The sequence below is a fragment of the Mastomys coucha genome, unplaced genomic scaffold (assembly GCF_008632895.1).
Source record: "Mastomys coucha isolate ucsf_1 unplaced genomic scaffold, UCSF_Mcou_1 pScaffold14, whole genome shotgun sequence".
NCBI lineage: Eukaryota > Metazoa > Chordata > Mammalia > Rodentia > Muridae > Mastomys > Mastomys coucha.
In genome coordinates this window covers 108,847,528-108,870,142 of record NW_022196896.1, presented here as the reverse complement: position 1 = coordinate 108,870,142, position 22,615 = coordinate 108,847,528, and the positions used below count along the sequence as shown (strand labels likewise).

The following is a 22,615-nucleotide window of genomic DNA, read 5'->3' as shown; positions in this document are numbered from 1 at the left end:
GAAAGAAAGAAAGAAAGGAAGGAAGGAAGGAAGGAAGGAAGGAAGGAAGGAAGGAAGGAAGGAAAGAATTGTAAGGTAATCAAGGAATAGTAAGCCCAATATATATTTTAAAAACCTGTATTCAGATTCTGTTTTTCATAGAAGAAAAAACCTCCTTGCAGCTCGTCTCTCTCCTTGCTCCATTTTGACAGCATTTGCCTTCCCTGGCTGGCTTAGTTTCGAATACATTCAATTTCCTCTAGCTCCTGCTACTTTAGACCATAATTATAGCTCAGCTCCATCACTTACAGAAATCAACTCAGAAAATATCTACAAGCACACAATTCCTAATATGGGAGCAAGTGATGAGGCATGTTATGGCCACTCTGGGAACAGTTGGGATCCTATTAGAGGTTAAATATGCATGTGTCACACAACCTAGCAAGATAATAAATATTTGCAAAGTCAAACAAAAGGCCAAGCTCAAATTAAAACCTTAAGCTATGGATACATCATCTCTGGGTATCCTTTGCTAAGACCAATCGAAAGAGGTACCAAGAATCTCGCAGCCAAGATGATGATGCCAGAGTACAGTCAAAGATCATCTTATGTTTCTTAAATTCTTACTCAGAACGTTTTGAAAAAGTTAAGTATTTCCTAGAAAAGAAACAAAATTTAAAAATTAGACATGTAAAATGTCTACTTCCACACAATAAAATATTATTTTGCAGTGAAGTCTAATAAAGACTTGGTAGAGTTGAACTTAAAAACATTATGTTAGCCAGTCATAATAAAACTACATATTATACATATTGTTACATTAAATGTGCAGGATAGGCAACTCTATAGAAGATGTAAAATAGCTGTGTAGTTGTTTACGGCTGTGGAAGGAATGTGTGAAGATGACATTTGACTGTTGATTGACTATTTCTTCTGAGAATGAATCAAAGCCAAAGGAAGATATTTTGTGCCTTCCTAGACTGCTGTCTACCTCAATGCTATAAGACTGGGTTCTTCAATGAACTGACCTCATCATTTCGGCTAGGTTGGCTTACCAGAAAGCTCTCAGGATCTTCCCATCTCTTCTCTCCAATTTCGGGGTTGTAGAGACAGGCATTCATGCCCGGCATTTTTGTAGGTAGATACTAGGGATTTGAACTTGGGTATTCATGTTTACATAGCAAGTACTCTTACTCACTAAGCCATGCCCCCACCCTCTTACCCTTTGTATATGCACACAGAAAATTTTTCAAGCAGATTGATCCCAAATAATCACCTAGAACCATGTTAAAAAGTATTTTTTTTTTCTTTTTGGTTTTTCAAGACAAGGTTTCTCTGTGTAGCCCTGGCTGTCCTGGAACTCACTCTGTAGACCAGGCTGGCCTCGAACTCAGAAATCCACCTGTCTCTGCCTCCCAAGTGCAGGGATTAAAGGCGTGCACCACCACCGCCCGGCAAAAAGTATTTTTAAGCTACCAGTAAAGTTCATTTTATGTATGGTTAGTTAAAACATCTATTTTTTTTTTTACAATGATCTATATTTCTACTGTGCCTCATCACAAACTGCTCAAAAAGCTCTTCCAAAAAAAAAAAAAACCATTTCAAATGTATTTTTAAAATATTGACAGTAAGAAGAAGCAGAGAAGCCTGACAGCCCTGAGTGTAAATACAACTTGCATTTTGTGTGATTGCTGCAATTATTTGGAAGCAGTAAATGCATACAAATGCAATACCATCCCCAAGAGTCAAGTGCGTTCTAGAACGGCTGACAACATGATACCATGCCAACACCGATGGAAGAGTTTTCCATTTAGTGTCATCAACCCAAACTGCTAATCACAGAGAATGTCACATTTTGAGAAGATAAATTAAGCCCAGGGTCCAGCATCGAGCAGAGAACTCTTTTCCAGCAGGAAGAAGAAGACAGGTTTTTTTTTTTTTGTTTTTTATTTTATTTTTTTTTTAAAGCATTGTAGTGCTCAGCATTTTGATACTGTCAAATTAAGGGATCTTGTCATAGCTTCCATGGGCAGATGGCTGCATTGTTCCAAGCGGCTGAAAGGAGCTAGTTTTCTTCAAAAATAAACCCTAAGTATATGTTTGGCCATAAACAGCATTCAAATGTCTAAATTTTAAAGGCAATTTGACATCCTGCTTTTAAGGAACTTTTCATAGGAAATATCTCTGTAAGAATAAAAGGTTTTAGCTGACTTCAAGAGACGTGGAAACATTAAAATCAAAGATTCCCCCCTGGCTAAAATCCCTGGTGTCATCTAGCCTTCTGCCCGTGACTGCTCATGATGGGTAAGCAGCAGAGTGGTCTCTCCTTACTGCTGCATTTGGCTGTCTGGATAGTCTAAAATGTTAGCTGGAATTAATGCACAGCAACCGAAAACTGCCCACATGCAATATAGACTTAACACTGACAGCAATCACCAATTCTTCTTATGTGCTCTCAATTAAATTCGAAGTTCAAACTTGTTTTTAATCTTACACCACATTGCTGGTTTTGTCTGACTTCATTTGTCCTTTATCTCACACAAGTGGCTGTGATCTGTAGTTCAACTAAATTTATTTTATACTTACATTGTTTGAGTAGATCTTAATGCCAAACTCTTTCTCACCTCAGATTTTCATTGCACAGAAGACAGACAGACACACACACACACACACACACACACACACACACACACTCAAATTGAGATTACCTGGATAAATAATTCACACTATAAAACAGAGAAAATAGCATATTGTCTATGAACATTCATTATATATACACATATATATATAATGTTAGTTTAAATTATTGAAGAGATCATTTTCTTGCTGACATTTATTCTTGCACCAACATATACATGAGAACAAGCTAAGAGACACAGGAGCTGCATGTGAATGCAACGATGAGAGTCAACCACAGAGGTGGCGTTGCTAAGCATGCTGGGTGGGGAGTGTCTGAGCTCCCTTGGGATGATGTGCTTCCATCTGCTTCAGTCAAGTACAAGAAGCAGATGAAAGCAAGTGCCTGCACAGAGGTGAACAAATGCATTTTATATGCAGAGAAAGGAGCTTGAGTTCCAAGGAAAACATCACCACCTCTAGCCTCTCCTCATTACCAATCATTGTTCTCAACATTCTACTTTTGTTTTTCTTGTCTGCGCCTTTAGCCAATGCTCGTATGCAGAAAGGGAACATTCCTCTAAGTCCTTTATATCATTGTCAGTTGCTGAGCCGATGCCCCTCCAGTTAATTCTCCTGCAGGACCTCTACAGTTTCTTTCTGTCATTGTCACAAAACACTTCGGTTGAGACCCCTTAAATCACCACTTAAACCAGGAGAGATGACCAAGTGCAGTATCTGTCTCCTGTGGCATGTGTACCACCTGAGACAGGAGTTCCATTTCATTCATTCATTCATTCATTCATTCATTCATTCACATTAGCTTGGAAGAGGACTCTGCAGTTCAGAACACTCTTTCAGGGTACTGGAGTTCCGTTTCCATTGCTATATTCCATACTGCTCAGAATGGCCTGAAAAATCTAAGGGCAGGGAGTTCAGCATCCTACTCTGGCCTGTTTCCTGTTCCTGTTTCTGAAGGAGGAAACAGAAATTCTGTTAACACATCCAGCTTTCCCGAGCTCTTTCCTGGGTTCATTTGGCATACTTGGACTTCCTCACACAGGTATCTTGTTGAGAACTCTACGACATCTGTTCAGATAAAGAGATGGGCCAGCACAGAACTTAAGCTTTGATGTCCACTAGCTGCTAGCTCCTGCAGCCCCAGTCCCCCACCATATCACCACCACAAAATGTTCTTTAATCTGCAGAACCAGAGCACAAAATCCCTCAAATTTTATGATTTACCCACACAGCACTAGTCTAACAATACCCTCCACAGAGATTTATTTTATCTTCTCCTTACCAAAAGTTTCCATTGCAAACTTCTAATTATCAAGTAGGGAATCAGCAAAATCTAGCTCCTAAGTCTCTCTCTTGGCACTTGTGGTGCAACATGTGTAGCGAGAAATTTTGATTTCCTCTTTCATTCAATTCCTCTAAAGGGTTAAAAGATACTCAGAATTTTCACTATATCAGAGGAACAAAATCATAGAATGGTTATATTAAATAAGAAGACATGAATGAGGTCTTATATTTGTTAAAATTCTTCAATTATTTTATTCTTAATTACTTGATTTAAATATTTGAATATGTAAAATACAGAACATAATTGTAGTGGGTTGGTCTGCTGCTGCTTGTATTCTAATACTAATATTAGGCTCCCAAGACCTGGTTGTCCCAGAGACCAGAGAATCTGCTCGTAGAATGAAGTGATACTGTGTCATCTTGCCCTCAAGTTATTTCTGATTAGTAAATAATGATGCCAACAGCTCATACCTGGGCAGAAGAGACATTGGTGGGGTTTAGGTTTCCTGGGCTTTGGGTTGGAGGGCAACCATGAGAAGAAGGAGGAGGAGAAGGAGGAGGAGGAGGAGGAAGATAAAAAAGAAGAAGAAAAGGAGGAGGAGGAGGAGGAGGAGGAGGAGGAGAAGAAGAAGAAGAAGAAGAAGAAGAAGAAGAAGAAGAAGAAGAAGAAGAAGAAGAAGAAGAAGAAGAAGAAGAAGAAGAAGAAGAAGAAGAAGGTGGTGGTGGTGGTGGTGGTGGTGGTGGTAGAGGAGGAAGGAGAAGCTCCCATGGATTAGGTAAACTATAAAAACATGACCTGAGGGTTGGCTAGATGGAGTTAAGAACAGCCCAGATGAAACATAGTGAGTAATAATTCAGGATTATCCATAGCAAAGTGGATTCTAATAGTATCAAGGGTAGATATCTGCTCAGCTCTAGTACTGGTTAAGGCTTCTTGTAAATATAAAGGTTGTGTGTATCTTTGATCCAGAAACTAAATGATCTATGATGGGGTGGAACTCCAGGGTCAGGCTTAAATAATTTTTATAACACATCATCAGGATGTTAGTAATATGTGTGACTTTATTAGATGCCTGAAGATACACAGAGCCTTCTAATACTAATCAGTCTGTACAAGGCCAGGGTTTCTTTGAACCAACCCTTTTATATTTTGGATTGAAATGGCCACAACAACAGCAACACAACAATGGCAGCAAATGACAACAAGAAGAGTAGTCTATAAGTGAAAGCTTCAGAAGCTCTCATGGTTACTGTTCTGCTGGAGCATACAGCAGATGACTACAGCTCTGATCCCACACAAGAGACTTTCCTAAGCCTCCTGGGCTGGCATGACAGCATCCTATGCTACTTGTTGTACCACAGTACCACAATAGGTACTTGTTGAGACAGCTTGATGGGTATTAGGGAGAGAGAATGCTGTGAGATGCTCCTTCATTTTGATTCAAGCTCTGTTTCCTCAGGACACTCTGACGGGGAAATTGGGAGCCATGGCACCTGTGTCCCTGTGCAGATAATGCAATGCAAGCAGAGTAAATGGAAGTCAGAAGTGGTTTATGATCTAGAACAATTTGAGGATTCACATAGTAATTGGAATTTGGACCTTGGAAAAATTGGCTCAATATCCATTGGTACTCAGGGTTTTCATACTACACAGTCAGCACTGAAGACATTGACCTACTTGAGGTGATTCTCCACTCATCTTTAAAACGGCCAGTACTTTGCTCCAGTACATCATAAAACTCTCATTATTGAGTATCACAGTAGGAAAAAGCACAACAGAGACCAACGAAAGGCATTTAGGATAGTGATTATCTGACCTCCAATATAGGGTTCAGTTACAGAAAGATAAAGTCATTCATCTACTATGAGCTGCGATGTGAAATTTTGCTAATAAATGTCAATTACCTGTTTATATTTGGCATGGAATATCTCGTATTCTTTCTGTATTGTTGTGGTAAGATATCAAGTCAGGATTTTTAGAGCCTAATATATACAATACACACATATATGTGCACCCCTACACACACATACACATACACACACAATCGGGATAATTTGCTTGAAGAAAAAGAATAACAATTTTATTATGTATATGGAAACACACGTCCTTTTTGTAAATAAAATATCAATAAATCTGAAATGTAGGTATTCGGAAAATGGCTCAGTGGGTACAAGCTTGAATTAAAATCCTCAGAAACCAAGTTATAGCTGGATGTAGTAGTACACATTTGTAATCACAGCACCCTTAAGGCAAAACTGCATGCAGAACAGGAGAATCCCCACACCCCCGGTACAGCTAGAGTTGAAAAAACAGACTTTGTTTCAAAGTGGAAGATGAGGACCAATTCCTGAGGTGGTCCTCTGACCTACGACCTCTCATCCACCCCCCCCCAAAAAACACACATATCCTCACATATACCAAGACACAGAGAGACACAGAGAGATACAGAGAGGAAGAAGAAGAAGGAAGAGGAGGAGGAGAGGAGAGGAGAGGAGATAAAGAACCTGTCATATATAAAAATTTTAAAAATATCCAGAAAGTGGTATGTTAACAACTCAATATGCTCCCATAACACCTTTCCATTAATTTCTAATGGTATATTCTTTAATCACCTCTTTTCAGCAGCAGGTTTAGGATATTATTTTCTCCATGGAAAGTGAAGACATAACCCAGTTTTATATAGTCTAGTGAATATCTTTCAGCTACTCCAACTCCTATTTATAAAACCTTACACTATTTTTTAGTTTAATTACCATCTTAGTGGGGAGCTGCCCCACAATTCCTTCCATGTTTGAGTTATTACAGTCTTCCTTCTTGTAGAATTCTTATGATTTTTTGCACTTTATAAACATAAAAATTTGGAATAATAATTTTGTGAGATTCTGTTGAATAAGAGAAAAATGAATGTTTTCTTTATAAATATTGATGTTGTCAATAACAGGATGGATAGGTTCTTCACACAGTAGAGTCTTTCGCTTTTTCTTTCAGGTCTGCTTTGTGAACCTGGATGTCAACAAGGATGCCTGCATCACAGAGAATCTGCAGCAGGTAAGAGCTGGACCTGGAGCTCTCCAGGAGACTGTGAGGAAGGGTAGACTCTGATAGGTAGATTCTACGATGGCCTTAGGATAGATGACATCATCACTGCCCTTTTCCCTGACCTTGCCCTGCAGCTTTTCATGCTGTTACCCCATGATGTGGTTAAAAGTCACATTTCCAGGCATACAGAACTGTTCAGGAAAACATCTCCCCTCAGCCATCAGCATCCTAACATGGCCCTTCCTCCACGTTCACATCATAATCTGGCATGCCTTTTCCAAGGTATCATATAACCAAGTGAAGGCAGCCAGTCCTTTCCTCTGGTCCTTGGGATTGCTCTTTCCATTCGTTTGATCAGATCTCTTCTCAGCTGTGTCTCCATTGTCTTACCCTTATGATAGGCTTGAACATTCTGCACCTCATAACAGCCAACTTCCATCCATCTCATCTGAGGTTGATCCCTGGTGTGAGCATTTGACGTGAGTGCATGTGTGTGTGCTTCAGGGCTGGCCATTTGGTACTGGATAGCTGTGCTTTTCCCCGGAGATGATATTTCTCCTGTCTTCAGCATTTCTTAGTTACCTGTAGTCTTCTATCTAGGGTTGAGATCTCCTGAGCTTGACTCATTCTATATTATCATATTTATTGCTGTCATCCTTGTTCAGGTCATGTTTAGGCAGCCTTGATGGTGATACTTCATGGGTGTAGCTACTCTGACATTTCTAGGAGATATAATCTCATAGTAAACTTCTTGTTCCTCTACCTCTAACAATCTTTTGCCTGCCTCTTCTACAACTGTCCTTGAGTCCTATGTGTGGAAGTTATGTTGTAGTGAGATATAGACTAAGGAGCTTATATATCTAGATTCTAAAACGTAATTTTTTTTTGCAGATGGAATAGTTTGGGAGTGCTATTTTAGAAGTATAAAGGAATACTCTGAACTAACATAGACTCTTATTCCATAGAAACTGGTCAACGTTTCACCAGACCTTCCAAGACTCATCAACTCCATGAATGTCCAACAGCCAAAAGAAAATGAAATAGTCCTCCTCAGTGGGTTAGCCTCTGGAAACCTCCAAGCAGATTTTGATGTTTCACAGGTATATATCATTTTATTCTCATATCACCTAATAAAATAATTCTTCTGGGGCTTATTTTCTTCTCAAGAAATACCAAATTAGCTAAGATTATAATAAGCATGTAGCTTTCAGGGTTGAAAGTAAGTGTGCCTATAGAGTAAAATCCCATAAGAAAGAAAGTCATTATAAATAAAGCAGGAATGAAAATACTATAATACTCTGATACAACCCTCTTCATTACTATCATAAAAAAAATATCACAACACCACTTTGAAGAATGCACTTAAAGTTTTTCCATCAATTTATTAGAAAAGTACATACAAAGTATACTATAATAATATATAGTACAGATTGCAGTTCTAAATTAAAGTTGTGAGCATTTATTGCCCATTAAATTGGTCATTTTCAAAATACCAGGAGCCCAGAAAGCCAGCCTTTTTTTCAGTTTTGACTCCAGAGACTTAGTGCAGATCTCTACCTCATCTATTAGAATTTTCTAATTTATATAGCAGTTATAATATTTTTTCATTAGTGAGGAATCTAAATTTAGAAGTGGGTATTGAAAAATGTCTCCAAGTTTGAAATTTCCTTTATATTCAGCAAAACAATGATGACCTGATAAAAATTTTACACATAAAATATCTAAATATTTCTATCCTGAGCATGTATATTCTCTGTCTCTATACCCTGGAATGAGCTTCTATTCAATTAAAGGGCCTTTCTCTATCTATGGAGAAGCTCTTTAATATAACAAAGGAAACCCCCAACTAGTTCTGGAAGCCAAAACCTGAGTATACAAGAAGCACTTTTACCAACCCTTGGCTTGACCGTGTATCTGCATGCTGGTGTAACCCTTCTCATTAATAAAACAAGAAGCCCATACTACACAATAATTTGTATGTCAGCCAGAGAAGCAATATTCCTGAAGAATCAGTAATTGGGATTTGAAGCAAAAGAATTTGCGTCTTCCAAAGCCTGCGCTCACCCATCTATGAAACAGAATAAATTCATTTCTACTTTGAAACGTCAACTTGAGAAATGAAATTGGTGAAAAGTACATTGTTCAAAATGAATTTTCGTTTTGTTAGAAAGAGGACAAAATTATAAAAAATTCATCATCCTACAAAAAAATCAAAACTATTTTTCTCTCAAATATCCCTTTTAAGATGAGAAGCTTTGTATTAAAATTGTCGTGTTTATCATAATTACTTTTTAAACGATGTGATCAATCAATGAGTGGAAAAGCTTTCCTGCTTAGTAACCATATATTCTTATATAGTCTTGATTCTGAAACCAATAACAATGCTTGTTTACTATAAATTTTACATGAATTCTGCATAAATTGTATGCTACAGTTTTAAATAAATACTGAAAGCTTTATTCCTATCTACTTTACTATACTAGGTCACTTTTTACTGATGTGCTCAGCTGCAGATAACATTGACAGTTGCAGGTAGTATTGGGAGATCCCAGTTTCCTTCTTGTGCCCCCATGATAATTGATACTGACACTAATTGTGCCTGGCCTTTAATTGAACCTTGTAGACTCTGATTGACCTTAGTTAAGATTCTTAATTAAACATGACTGAAGATAGACATAAGCACATAGAGAATGTATTGTCTCATGTAACTAAGCAAACAAAGGGAGTAGAATATATGAGAGGACTTGAACCATGTTGATAGGACGTAGATTTTTCTTATAGTCTCTTTCCTGCTTTCTCTCTGTAGGTTCTATTATCAATCCTGTACAAAGCCCCTTCAAGCCCCATCCCTTTATCCTCTGAGAAGGAGGAGGTCCCCCTGGGTATTACCCCACCCTAGCACATCAAGTTGGCACATTGAAGGACTAGGCGCATCCTCTTCTACTGAGGCCAGACAAAGAGGCCCAGTTAGGGGAATGTGACCACAAGCAAGCAACAAAAGAGATTCAACCACCAACAAGCAAGCCTGTGTGGGGCCTAGATCCTCTACACATATGTAGTAAATGTGCAGCTTGGTCTTCATTTGGGTTCCCCAACAACTGGAGCAAAGTCTGTCCTTGAATATATTCAGTTTTTAAATGGTCACTATGGCTTGAGGACTTGCCTGACTGGCCAGGCAAGATTCATGATGAACTCTGTATGCATTTCTCCAATAGTAAGGGAAGCAGAAAATCCTACTTCACAGAGGATGAGGACAAAAAAGGGTAAATTATGGTCAACATAAGGTACATTTGTATTTTGCCTGCACAATTGTGTCTGAATACCACATGTATGCCTAATGTCCTTGGTTGATGGAAGAGGGTGGTCCCCATCCCCTTACCCTCTGAGAAGGGAGAGGTCCCCCCTGGCTATCACCCCACCCTGGCACATCAAGTCACTGAAGGACTTGGTGAGTTCTGTGAGAGTGGAGTTACAAAGAATTTTTTAAATATCACATAGTAAGGAATGCTCAAAGTCAATCATGGTCATGTGCCACTACAGTACCAACTCTCTGGGGGGCTAAGGTGGATTAGAGGACCACTGGAGGTTAAGAGTTTGAGACCAACCAATCTCATGAGAGCTCTATGTTATATAGCAAGTAAAATGTTCAGTTTGTACACCTTTTTCCCAATGACCCATCAGTGCTTGCCTGAGAGTTCTATGACTTCCATCTCTTTTATTACACTCTCCATCACTTATCCTGCATCATGTTACCTGTCTGTAGTCTCCCAGGGCTCTCAAAGCTTCTAAGTCATTTTGTAGATACCACAACACATGTTTTGATAGGTCAGCAAAGAAATATCAACACTGCACCCCCATCTTGGCCATTGTAGCAAGTGCCTACTTTTATATAGACACTCTGTGATTGGCTACTTTGTTCCCATTAAAATTGGTAGTCTATTAATTCATAAACAAGATGTAATGACTGGCAGAAATTGTGTGCTAGATTAGCCAAGGAAGTCTAAATAAGTCATCCTTAGGGATGGCCTAACAATACATTGATGGCTGACTAAGTGCTAAGTACTTGGCCATGCTGGGGTAATGATCAAGTTCAGCATTTTGTTCTTGTGGAACTAACAACTATTGGCTGGACCCTTACTGTCCATGCATAGTATTAAACATATTAGTACAAATCCAACAGTCCACATGCATACATCTCAAATCACTAATGAACATATAAGGTGATCATCTAAGAAAAATAAGAACAAAAAAATTTCAACAGCCAATAGTTAAATGAAATATTAAGTAAAATTAGTTACTTTCTGTTTCTGTTTGATATCTGTTGCCTCAATAAATACCATGACCAAAAGCAACTTATGGAGGATAGGGTTAAGGTGTGGGCATATGCAGACCTCATTGAGGGACATTAGGGCAGAAAATTAATCAGAAACTACAGAGGAATGCCACTCAGGGTCTCACACTTGATGCTTGGTTAGCTTTTATATACAGCCATGTCCTCCTGACCAGACATGGTGCCACCCATAATGGGCTAGATCTCCCTCATCAGTCATTAGTCAAGACAATCTCATAATTATGGACACAGGTCAATCTCACAGGCAGTTCATGTGGGATTCCCTATTCTCAGGTGACTCGAGTTTGTATCAAGTTGAAAAGAAGAGATGACCAGGACACCTGGCAACAAAAGTAGATGCATTGAGAAGTTTCTCATATATAACAGTCAGGTCTGTGCCTGTGGTTGTTGTTCTGTGAGATGAGGATGCAATTAACCATGCACACATGAGTCTGCAAAGGCCTGGCTGTGGCCTCTCTGCTTGTCAAACTTGTCACACGAGTCTTCTGTGGAGACTGAGCATTTCTTGCTTGGACCAGAAGACCAGGAAGAAAAGAAACACATCTAGAGTGTGATAAACCTAAACCACAATGCAGGCTCTTACAGTATCCATTTGCCCACCCTTGAAAGGGAGGGTTAGCTTTTTATGCTGGTATTTTCTTGTCTCTATCAGCGCCACAGAATCACTAGCTTCATGTACACATACACACACCACACACACACACACACACACACACATACATATGTATATATGTATATGCATGTGCATATATATGTGCATATACACATACACACATTGATATATATATAATGTGATTATATACATAATGTGATAATATACATATATGTGTATATATATATATATCACATTAGAATTGATAAAATTTGAAAAGTACCCTGGAAAACACTGGTTCTTAACCTGTGGGTCATGACCCATTTGGGAGTCACATATCTGATATCCTGCATATCAGATATTTACATTATGATCCATAATGTAAATAGCAAAATTACACTATTCACTAGCAAAATTACAGTTCTGAAGTAGCAATAAAATAATTTTATGGTTGAGGTCACCACACCATGAGGAACTATATTAAAGAGTCACAGCATTAGGAATGTTGAGAGCCACTGTGTAAAGTGTTATGAAATTATGCAATATGCTCTTGTATTATAGGTTATGTTTTTTTTCCTTACTTAGTTACAACTCTTTGATTTTTATTGACTTTTTAAAAGACTGACTAAAAAAAGTGTCCACTTTCTTCCTAGAAATTCCAAAGCTGTGTAATTATGCACAGTTAATAAAATCTTTAAATCTATCTTGAAGTATTACTGGTTCATATTGCTTTGTTAATATCTCTTGGGTGTCTGCTACTATTTACATTGCATAGTTAATTTAATAATATTAAGTAGCATATAAGAAATGATCTTGACCCAGAACTATGAGAAGTCCCCATGGTTCCAGTTAATCATTCTCTCTACCATTGACAGACACTATAGGCTGCCTTTTTACGATACACTGGGTGACTGTCCTGTTTGCATCTCATAGTATACTTTCTGTCTAACAATTAGAAAATGGCTGGTAACTTTTAGGTTAGTGTGCTATGTCAAAGTTCAGAGGAAAGGAAATTAATTCAGAGAAAAGAGAGAGAGAGTTATTGTTTTGAACCACTTGGGAGAGATCACAGGTTTTCGGGTTCAGTAAAAGCAACATACCAGTGCATCTCCAAGTCTATGTGGGACCCTCTGAGAGGTCTCTTGAGAAAGCATGTTGTGATTTAGTGGGTCTGGGTTGAAGGCTGAAACTGTGGATTTCAAAGCAGCATCCGCAAAAGCTGAGACTTCCAGTCCCACCCTATGCTTTGAAATGGAAGACTGTGCACCACCATTCTTGAAAAACCAGTTCGGATGACAAATATGCATAGCCAAGCTCTATCCCCACCCAGCAGGGGTTCCTATACCCTTATGGGCATCATTGACTTCTTCATAAAATCATTTTCCTCACAATGACTCTAGTTGCAATGTCCGATCAAATGTCCATGCATGACATACAGATAAGAAAGTTAAACTACTTCACGAATTGGCTTCTGGATGTCTATGTGCAAGCATCCTTTTACATAACCTTGTGCTCCCTACTTATGAGCACGCTACAGAACTGAGGGTTCTAAGTCACAAATTGACTAGCATTAGAGATGATTAATGCCAGCCACAGGTGAGTATAGAATTGAACTGTCATCTTTAAAAGGTGACCACTCAGATAATAAAATATTTATTCCCAGACATTTCTAATTCCACTTAAGGATTCAATTTCTCTCATGTCCATTAAATCTTATTTCCATTTCGAGATAGTTCCTCTAAAATCTGCTGTAAATTCATACATTATTGCTATTATTTTTAATAAAACAAAGCTACGGGGACTGGGGAATTGGCTCAGTGGGTAGAGTGCTTGTTGTGGGAACTGGCTGGCCTGAGTTCAGATCCCCAGAACCCAAGAAAAAGCCTAATGTTTCAGCAGTGCACCTATAACCCCTGCTGGGAGGTGTGAGCATGGTAGTGGATAGGTCCTGGGATCTCACTGCCAGCCCATCTAACCAAAGTGAAAAGGTCCAGGTTTGAGAAAGACCCTGACTCAAAAAAGAAGGGGTGGTGACAGAGAGAGAGAGAGAGAGAGAGAGAGAGAGAGAGGCCCAACAACAACCTCTATCTTCCACATGCACATGCTCATAACATGAGCACCAGTGCATATGTACATATACCTGTATGTATACATATACATATGCACCCTCCCACTCACACACAGGGAACTATGCACAATCTTTTGGAGGGGCTTACTAGTTATTGCCCTATAGCAATGAAAACTTGCGCTGCTCTTTTAATGAACATATTGTGGATAGTAAAGATAAAGCCCATTAACTCTAAGCCTAAAAGGTATCATCAGGTCTACCTGCTCTGTCATCCAAGTCCCTTTGTCACACTGTGCTTTCTGTGTGTCATTGGCATGTCTTCATATTTCATGTTGGCTCCTTTTTCGTGAGGGTAGCACCAGTGTGACACCTGAATATAGTTGAGAGATACTTAACTGCATACCCAAAATACCAACAGAGGGTTTGTCAACAACTATCAAGATAGCAAAGGTTAATATTCTGAGAATGGTCTCCATTTAATCCAGAGAGTCACCTCTGAGCCTGAGTACCCCTTCTATAAGCCTTCAGTAAAGCCTTTTTCTGATGCCAGACCCTAGCCTACCTCCCTCCCCCCGAATATTTAGCCTACAAAAGATATTATTATGACTTCTTTCCACTTTGACATGTAAATCTCTTTTTAAAGCTTCTATCCAGTGCTGTAACCCACTAGTGTTTTATCCAAGGAACCAAGAACCATGTCTTAAAAACCAGTGCCCCTCTCTCCAGTCTCTAGGAGAAAATGGTAACCTACTATCTATAGGCCATTGGCCCCAAGATAAAAAAAAAAAAAAAACCTTTCACTTTTCCCTTGTGTGAAGCCAAGTAGCAACCATAAATGGCCTAAAATCCTCATTGCTTTTTGATTCAGTGTAGGTCTGAGTTCTATGTTCATTCCAGTTATTACAATAATCACCAATAAACACTTCCTTGCCTATTCAAGTTTGAACAGGTTTATTTTTTATTTTTTTGCTTTTATGAAAGAAACCTCAAGTATATGATACAGCCAGTTGTTTTCTTTTAAGTAAAGCTTCTTTCTACATGTCCCATATGATGGGTTTAAAAAAAAACATAAAACAAAACAAAACAAAGGAGTTTACCAGCAGGAGCTTTGAAGATATTTCAGATATTTTTAGGAGCCCCTCTCCTTTTCACAGAAGAGGTTGGAGTGACAAAATGGTCACCAACATTGTCTTTTCCTGTCATTTTTGAGAAAGTACCTTCTTTTCTATCTGCTTGCAGTGCCCTTGGCTACCAGATATCTGCTTGGTCCAATGTGCAAGAGGGAACAGACCAAACAGTACCAACTGCATCATCTTTGAGATCAACAAGTTCTTAATTGGTCTGGAAGTGGTGCAGGAGCGTCAGCTCCACCTGGAGACCAACGTGTTGAAGCTGGAGGATGATACGAACTGTTCCCTGTCTTCAATTGAAGAAGATTTCCTTACAGCCTCCGAGCATCTGGAGGAAGAAATAGAAGTGGAAGACTCCAGAAGTGGTAAGGCATTGCTGATAAACCAAGTGTGTCCCCCGAGATTACTCACCCCACCCCATGCTACGACGCTGGTAGGAAAAGTTTCAAGCTATGCCAGTTTGGCTGACACATCAGTCTCTGCTTGCTGAAGTTTGATGAGGCAATAATAATTAGAGAATACTGGTGAGCATTCTGACTAATGCATTTAAGACAGCTTAATGGTTGGATGGATACTGGCTCCAAATGATGCCTTAGGGATGTTGAGGGGAATCTGTGTGCTCTAAAGGGAAACCTTCCTACCCACCAAGAGAATGCCTCTTCCCAAGAGGAAAGTGAGTTTCTCTGAAACTGCCAACAAAAAAGAAGTCAGTATTCTCAACTGGAATCAAGTTGGACTGGCTTGGATTCAAATCCCAGAACTTTCCTTGAGGTTGAGAGACCTAAGACTTCTCTCCAATCCCTTTTAAGCCCTAGTTTCAAAAAGTGCCTGGAGTTAGTGGTAGCTGTGCAATTAGAAGGCACTGACTGACCCAAGAAAGTACTCAGCTGTCATTTACATCCATTGACTCAGTTGAGAGAACTCAGTGCTACACTTCCCACCTTAAGCCACAGAGAAGGAAACTGCACAAAGTGTTGTGTTGTTGCTGAGTCAGGTCCTTTGCAAAGTTCAGTGCAAGGCTTTGCAACAAGGCTCCTACGGAAGTTCTTCTAGCCCCACAACCCTGCCCTTCCTCCCTCCTTTCCCTAGTATTCGAGCTCCTGTATCACTTTCCCGGGGAAAATGATGACAAACCATCCTTCACCCACAAACACCTCCCTGCTCCCCAACTGTAACCCCAGCATTTGTGTACCACATGAAAGGTATTTAATAGGACAACATTCCATAACAAAATACACCATCCTTATAAGACTCACTTTACCTGAGGCAACAGCTCCTGAGGTGGATGCAAATTTAGAAAGTAATTGTTAGTTTGGGCCCATTACAATTTGCTACAAGAGAGAAGTAACCGCATTCCTCAATTTCCCTTCACTAGGTTTGGAAACTATAACTGTGTCAGCTAATGTTTTGGAAAGTAAAAAGTCAAAGGAAGCAACTCAGGAAGGATGGGATTACCACAAGGAAAAGTTGCATTGTGCTCTAGGGGACAAACACATTAGAAAACACCGTATGCCCCCAACAAAAACAGAAGGGTCAAAGGAAAATACAGCAGAGAACACAGCCTTGAAAAGTCTCAATCCTTCAGCCAGGCCATCACGCCTGAAAAGTGAAGTGCCGGAGAACAAGCAGCCGACCACAAACTACTCTTACCCCGAAAATATCACAGGAGAAATAGAAACATCTCAGATGCTGTTCATCCCCAGGGATGCTTATCTCTCCATGGTTAAGAAAGATGTACTTTCTTCATGTGGTCTACTCACTGAGCAGGGAAGCAACCACAGAGACCATGATGCTACTCCAAGCTCTCTTCCTCCCGTTCAAAATGGAGAAGCCACCACAGGAGAGTATGCCACAAACTTAGCAGAATCTGTAATGCAAGATGCCTTCATCCGATTGTCTCAGTCGCAACCCACACTCCCCCAGGAATCTGCAGTCAGTTTCTCTATGGGACGAGCTCTGCTTCCCAGCGGCTGTTGCACAAAAGATATGGTGGTCCCTCGTTCCTGGAATGAGCTCCCCAAAATTGTCATTGTGCAGAGCCCAGATGGCAGTGACACAGTCCCCGAGCCAAGGGTCTCCTCCTGGCCTGACACGGAAGTGTCTGTTGAAACGTCAGGCATCTTTTCTGCAGACAGTTCCAGCAGACCCACTCAGAGTGCCCTAGAAGTTGCATTGGCTTGTGCAGCCACTGTGATTGGAACCATTTCCAGTCCACAGGCCACAGAAAGATTCACCACGGAACAAGAATCCCTGGTATCTACCTATGCCCAGAGAGGCAATGGGAGACAGCAAACTCAAATGCCCCAGGTATTCACGGGACCTTCTACAACCGACTACTCCTTCCCATCAGCTCTGTGTGGCATGACACAAGTGGCAAGTGCTGTCGCCGTCTGTGGCCTAGGTGAAAGAGAAGAGGTGACATGTTCTGTAGCTCCGAGTGGCCTCTTGCCCACATCTGGGGCTTCTGAAGCAATATCCTCCACTGGAAGTTTAGTGACAGAGAGGCGCACAGAACTGGGGAAGGAAGCCATTGCAGGGGCTCTACTCAGGGAGGCTACTCTGGTTTTAGCAAGGCCAGATGCTTACAGCAGCGTTGGAGAGCTCTTGGAATCTGTGAACCAGAGAATCATAGAAACCAGTTCTAAAACCCAGACCCTGTGCACAGAAAGTGTCCGAAGGAATGAGCTGGCACACACCTTATCCAATGTCATCCTCAAGCATTCTGTGGATGAACTTCGCCAGAAAACCACAACGGCTCAGCCCACGGATGAGAGGAATCCCTGTGGGACTCTCAACACCTTAATGGAAAGTGTGAACCAGCTGCTGCACAATGTGATCTGCTTCACGTTCAAAAAGATGAATCACATGGTAACACTTGGTGAGCATCCCACTGGCCTTTCTAAGGAGACCTTCAGTTGGACAGAGCCCTTAGGCTGCCAGTCCTTTGATCAGGCTGCTAGTCAAGCCTGGGTAAAAACCTCAGTGTGCCCCAGCAACCACCCTCTTAGCAATGCACACAGTACTGGCCTTGTCATCAGGGATCTTGTAGAGGATGCATCTCCTAAGTCCAACAAGGGTGGAGCAAAGCCAGAACCGGTCAACAACCCCAGGCTGCAATCTGAATTCTCATGCAGTCATAGGATGCTTGGTTCAACTGCTAAGACATTCCCCAAGGAAATATATCTGAAGGGAATTGTGGGAGAAGACACCAGGAGCCCTCATAATATACTAAGTTATGACAGCAATGAACAAAGAGCCTCTACAGAAGTAGGAAAATTGACAACAGCAAGCGAGGGCCATAGTGGTTTCCAGGAAACTGAAGACTGCATTCTTCCAAACACCCAAGAGAAATACACCTGCACCACACCCTTAAACAAGGAAGCTCAAGGTAACCTATCCTTGTTAGGGGATGACCTGGCCCTTCCGGCTCAACCTACACTGGAGGAGGCAAAGCAGTCCGAGGTCTATGGCCTCACAGACTTTGCGGAAGAATTGGCAGAGACTGTTGTCTCCATGGCAACCGAAATCGCAGCAATCTGCCTTGACAACTCTAACGGCAAACAGCCGTGGTTTTGCGCTTGGAAAAGAGGGAACGAGTTTTTGATCACACCTAACGGATCCTGCCGATCCCTGAAGAGGAAGAAGGAAAACTCAAGCGCTGGAAGCACTGTGAGGAAACATAAGCCACCTCGGCTCAGTGAGATCAAGAGAAAAGCCGATGAGCACCCGGAGCTGAAAGAGAAGCTGATGAACAGAGTCATGGATGAGTCCGTGAACCTCGAAGACATTCCTGATTCCGTCAGTACTTTTGCAAATGAAGTGGCAGCCAAGATCATGAACCTCACCGAGTTCTCCGGGGTGGATGGGGTGTGGCAAGGCCAGAGTTGTTCCCGGAATCGGCTTCTGGGTGGCGATAGGTGGAACCGGCTGAAGGCCTCAAGCTGTGAAAGCATTCCTGAGGAAGACTCTGAAGCAGGGGTCTTTGTAAACAGCCTGGGTTTGATGAGTACCTTAAGCCAACCAGTTAGCAGGGCCAGCTCTGTCTCCAAACAGTCCAGCTGTGAGAGCATCACCGATGAGTTTTCCAGGTTCATGGTGAAACAGATGGAAAACGAAGGGAGAGGGTTTGAGTTGCTGCTGGATTACTATGCAGGCAAAAATGCCAGCAGTATCCTGAGCTCTGCAGTGCAGCAGGCCTGCCAGAAAAACGACCACCTCAACGTGAGACCGAGCTGCCCCTCTAAGCAATCCAGCACAGAGAGCATAACAGAGGAGTTCTATAGGTACATGCTGAGAGACATTGCCAAAGAAAGCAAAGATGGCGCCTCCTCCAGACGAAGCAGCCATGATTGGACCACGGGCTTGCTGTCTCCTTCTGTACGATCCCCGCTGTGTTACAGACAGTCATCTATGCCTGACAGCAGGTCCCCGTGCTCCAGATTAACAGTCAATGCGCCTGTCAAAGCCAACTCCTTAGATGGCTTTGCCCAAAACTGCCCTCAAGATTCTGTAAATGTCCAGCCAGTCAGTAGGGCCTCCTCCTCTGGCCTCTGCAAATCAGATTCCTGCTTGTATCGCAGAAGTGGGACTGACCAGATCACAAACATGCTAATTCATGAAACATGGACCAGCTCCATTGAGGCTCTCATGAGAAAGAACAAAATCATTGCTGATGATGGCGAGGCAGCCAATGCCAGTCCTGGTCCTGTTTCCGGCGGCTCTCCTTTGCAAGCAGAGAAGTGTGCCAACAGATTAGCCACCAGCACAGGACATAGGGGGCCAACTCTGCTTGTAGAGGAGTCTGTTGAATATCAGAGAAAGGATGCTGTTACTGAAGGCAGTCATTCCCCAGTGCCATCTCCAAGCAAAACAGCCACTGTTAAAAAACCCAGTGGCTCTGATCCTAGAAGAGAAACCTCTGCATGCCACAATGCTGTTGATCTCAAAACCCCTAGGCTGTCACTTTGCTCAAGGGATGTGCCTTTGATTCAGATAGAGACAGATCAGAAAGAAGAGTGCGTTGAAGAACCTGAACCCTTCGTTTCCCAAAGCGGCTCCCTAGAGGAAACAGAAGGGCACCACCAAACTGAAGAAATCATCCCAGATGTGGCCAGAAGTGAAGACGTAGCCCTGAACACCACTCAAAGCTCCCGGTAAGTTGATCACCTCTTAACCAATACAGGGCTCATGCTCATCAGTGTTTATATCTCGCTTAGGGTTAGTCTACGTTTTAGCAGGGAATACAAGGGTGTTATCAGTGTACAAAGTAAATTCCCAAGGCAGTAAATGACCAATGCTAACACCCTGCACATGTGCAAAAAACAAGAGATGTTTCTCTCACCTTATCCCCTGATGTTTTAGTCCATCTTTCCTATGGTCCCTGTTCTTCTCACCTGCTGAAATTGTAGACATAGGTCATGCCCCCTCATATGCCTGCTGTTTTATTTTGTTTAGAATGCCTGATCTTCCATCCACATCCAAGATCAATAATCCCCCTGGTCATCTTGTGGAATTTTATTCATATACCTATAATAACTCTTGACTCAAAATTCCATGTTTTTATTGTATGTCATTCAAATACCAAAAAGTAAAGTGAATTGATTCCCACATCCAAAGGGGTCACGTAACCCCTATAGTTGGTGCTTAACTATGCTTCATGACTGATTACTATAAAACCAGTCAGAACCTGATAAAGTCCTAGTATATCTTGCTGTTAGCTGGGGAAAAAATCCTTTTGGGCTATTTTGTAATTAACTGAGAATATTTGTTTGAGCATTTCCTCAGCATTTTAGATAGCTGGGACAATACTGAAATGGGACAGGTCACGGATTTGGAATTCAAAATTGATTTTATTCTATAAAAAACTTTTTTTTCATTCGAAAATAATTATTCTAAATAAACTATTATATTTATGTATATACATATAAATATAATATATATAATATATATTCATATATATAATATATTCATATATATATATATATCATATATATATATTGAACACAGCTATTACTAAATATTCACAGCTCTCTAAAATCTGAGGTACATTTGCCTCTGAGCAGCAGAAGAGATCTATGTTGAGGTCCTAAAACATTCCAGACTAGATGGCATCCTACCTGGTGTCTTAAATATAGGGTCCAGACAGACAGGAGAACTTCCTGTTAGACAGTGCTAAGAACTTTCCTTTCCAGTTGGCTAGAACCCCAGAAGCACAGAAGGAAAAGAGAAAACAAACCCAAAAGCACAAATAACCTTTGGCTACTTACAGGATTCATCAATGGTTTTGCTAGAGGGACTATGGAGAAATCTATCAGAGCTAACAATACAAAATAACGAATGTATAATTTTTCAGAATTGTTATAGTTTGAAATAAATACAAAAAGAGACACGGATTTCAGCTACGTGACTTAAAGTCAGTAAAGCTGGAAGATGTTTAGTCAGTGAAGGTCACGGAATTAGGAAGCATTGTGAACTGATATTCTACAAGCTTTATGGTGGTAGACACAATCAAATAATGGTTATTACTGTACAATTTTAAATTAAATATCATTGAGGTTATTTTATACACAGGCATAACCTAGAAAAGTTTCAAAAGCTTACATTCTATATGGGAAAAACAAGCTACAGCTGACTCAGATTCTCCATCCATATAATCATTCAAGCATGCAACCTCTCAGGTCAAGATATAGATATATGATTCTGCTTTTCATCCAATAAAGCAAAAAGGATGTAGACTCTCCACCCCGGAAATTCAAGAGTTGGCTCTAATTACAAAGCACAGAGACTAAGGATTGAATATTTGTTTTTGTTTTTTATGGAGCAATATAAATACTCACCCTATAACATGAACTACTTTAACCAGTATCACCTTGAGCCGGTTTCCTATCTGTTTCATTTTGCTTTATTCACTCATAAGTAAAAATGATAACAATTATAATATAAAATAATTCCTAAAGTTTAAATGATTTGTATACAAATCACTTAATGCAATACCTTATTTTCAATAATCAATAAATTCACTTGGCTGCCAATTGCTATTTATAAGGTCATTTGGGTGAAGGTTTGTGGTGGCTTTTATTTCAGGAGAGGCTGATTTCCCCAGGGGAAACCTGTCATGAACAATGTAAGAATTTTATTGAAACAAGACAACCACCAGGATTGCCAAGCAGACAAATTAGTCACAGTTCAGTCAATTTTCTGAGGTCAGAGTTGCTGCCATGGTATTTGATTTGTCAAAATAGTTGAAACTAGAATTCCATTCTCCATGGAAGAGCTCAACCAACTTCCACGCAATAGTAGAGAATGTGACATGGGCAGTCTGAGTGCTGCTTGGTTGTGGAGAAAGATGATGTCCTGAATGTAGCTGCCAGTGGCCACAGGTTACTGGTCTCCTGAAAGGAAAGCTGGGGATGGATGGGAAGGACGGCGAGTGAAATAAGGGGCCAAGACAAAGTTCTCTGATCAAGGCTCAATTTTTAATGTACGCTCTGAATACATATAGAAAAACCCAAGGACGCATCCATTGTTTCAGCTG

General features: G+C 40.7%; 1 protein-coding gene across 7 annotated transcripts in view; it reads left to right on the top strand.

The window, feature by feature from the left end:
* The window catches only part of Sphkap (SPHK1 interactor, AKAP domain containing), a 134,089-nt gene that overhangs the window by 91,617 nt on the left and 19,857 nt on the right, over window positions 1–22,615 (top strand). For all 7 annotated transcript variants that reach the window (XM_031368190.1, XM_031368191.1, XM_031368192.1 and 4 more), the window contains 4 exons: window positions 6,890–6,949; window positions 7,906–8,040; window positions 15,191–15,446; window positions 16,457–20,234. In XM_031368190.1, coding sequence (XP_031224050.1) covers window positions 6,890–6,949; window positions 7,906–8,040; window positions 15,191–15,446; window positions 16,457–20,234 — 4,229 coding nt within the window. The remainder of the gene's footprint in view (window positions 1–6,889; window positions 6,950–7,905; window positions 8,041–15,190; window positions 15,447–16,456; window positions 20,235–22,615) is intronic.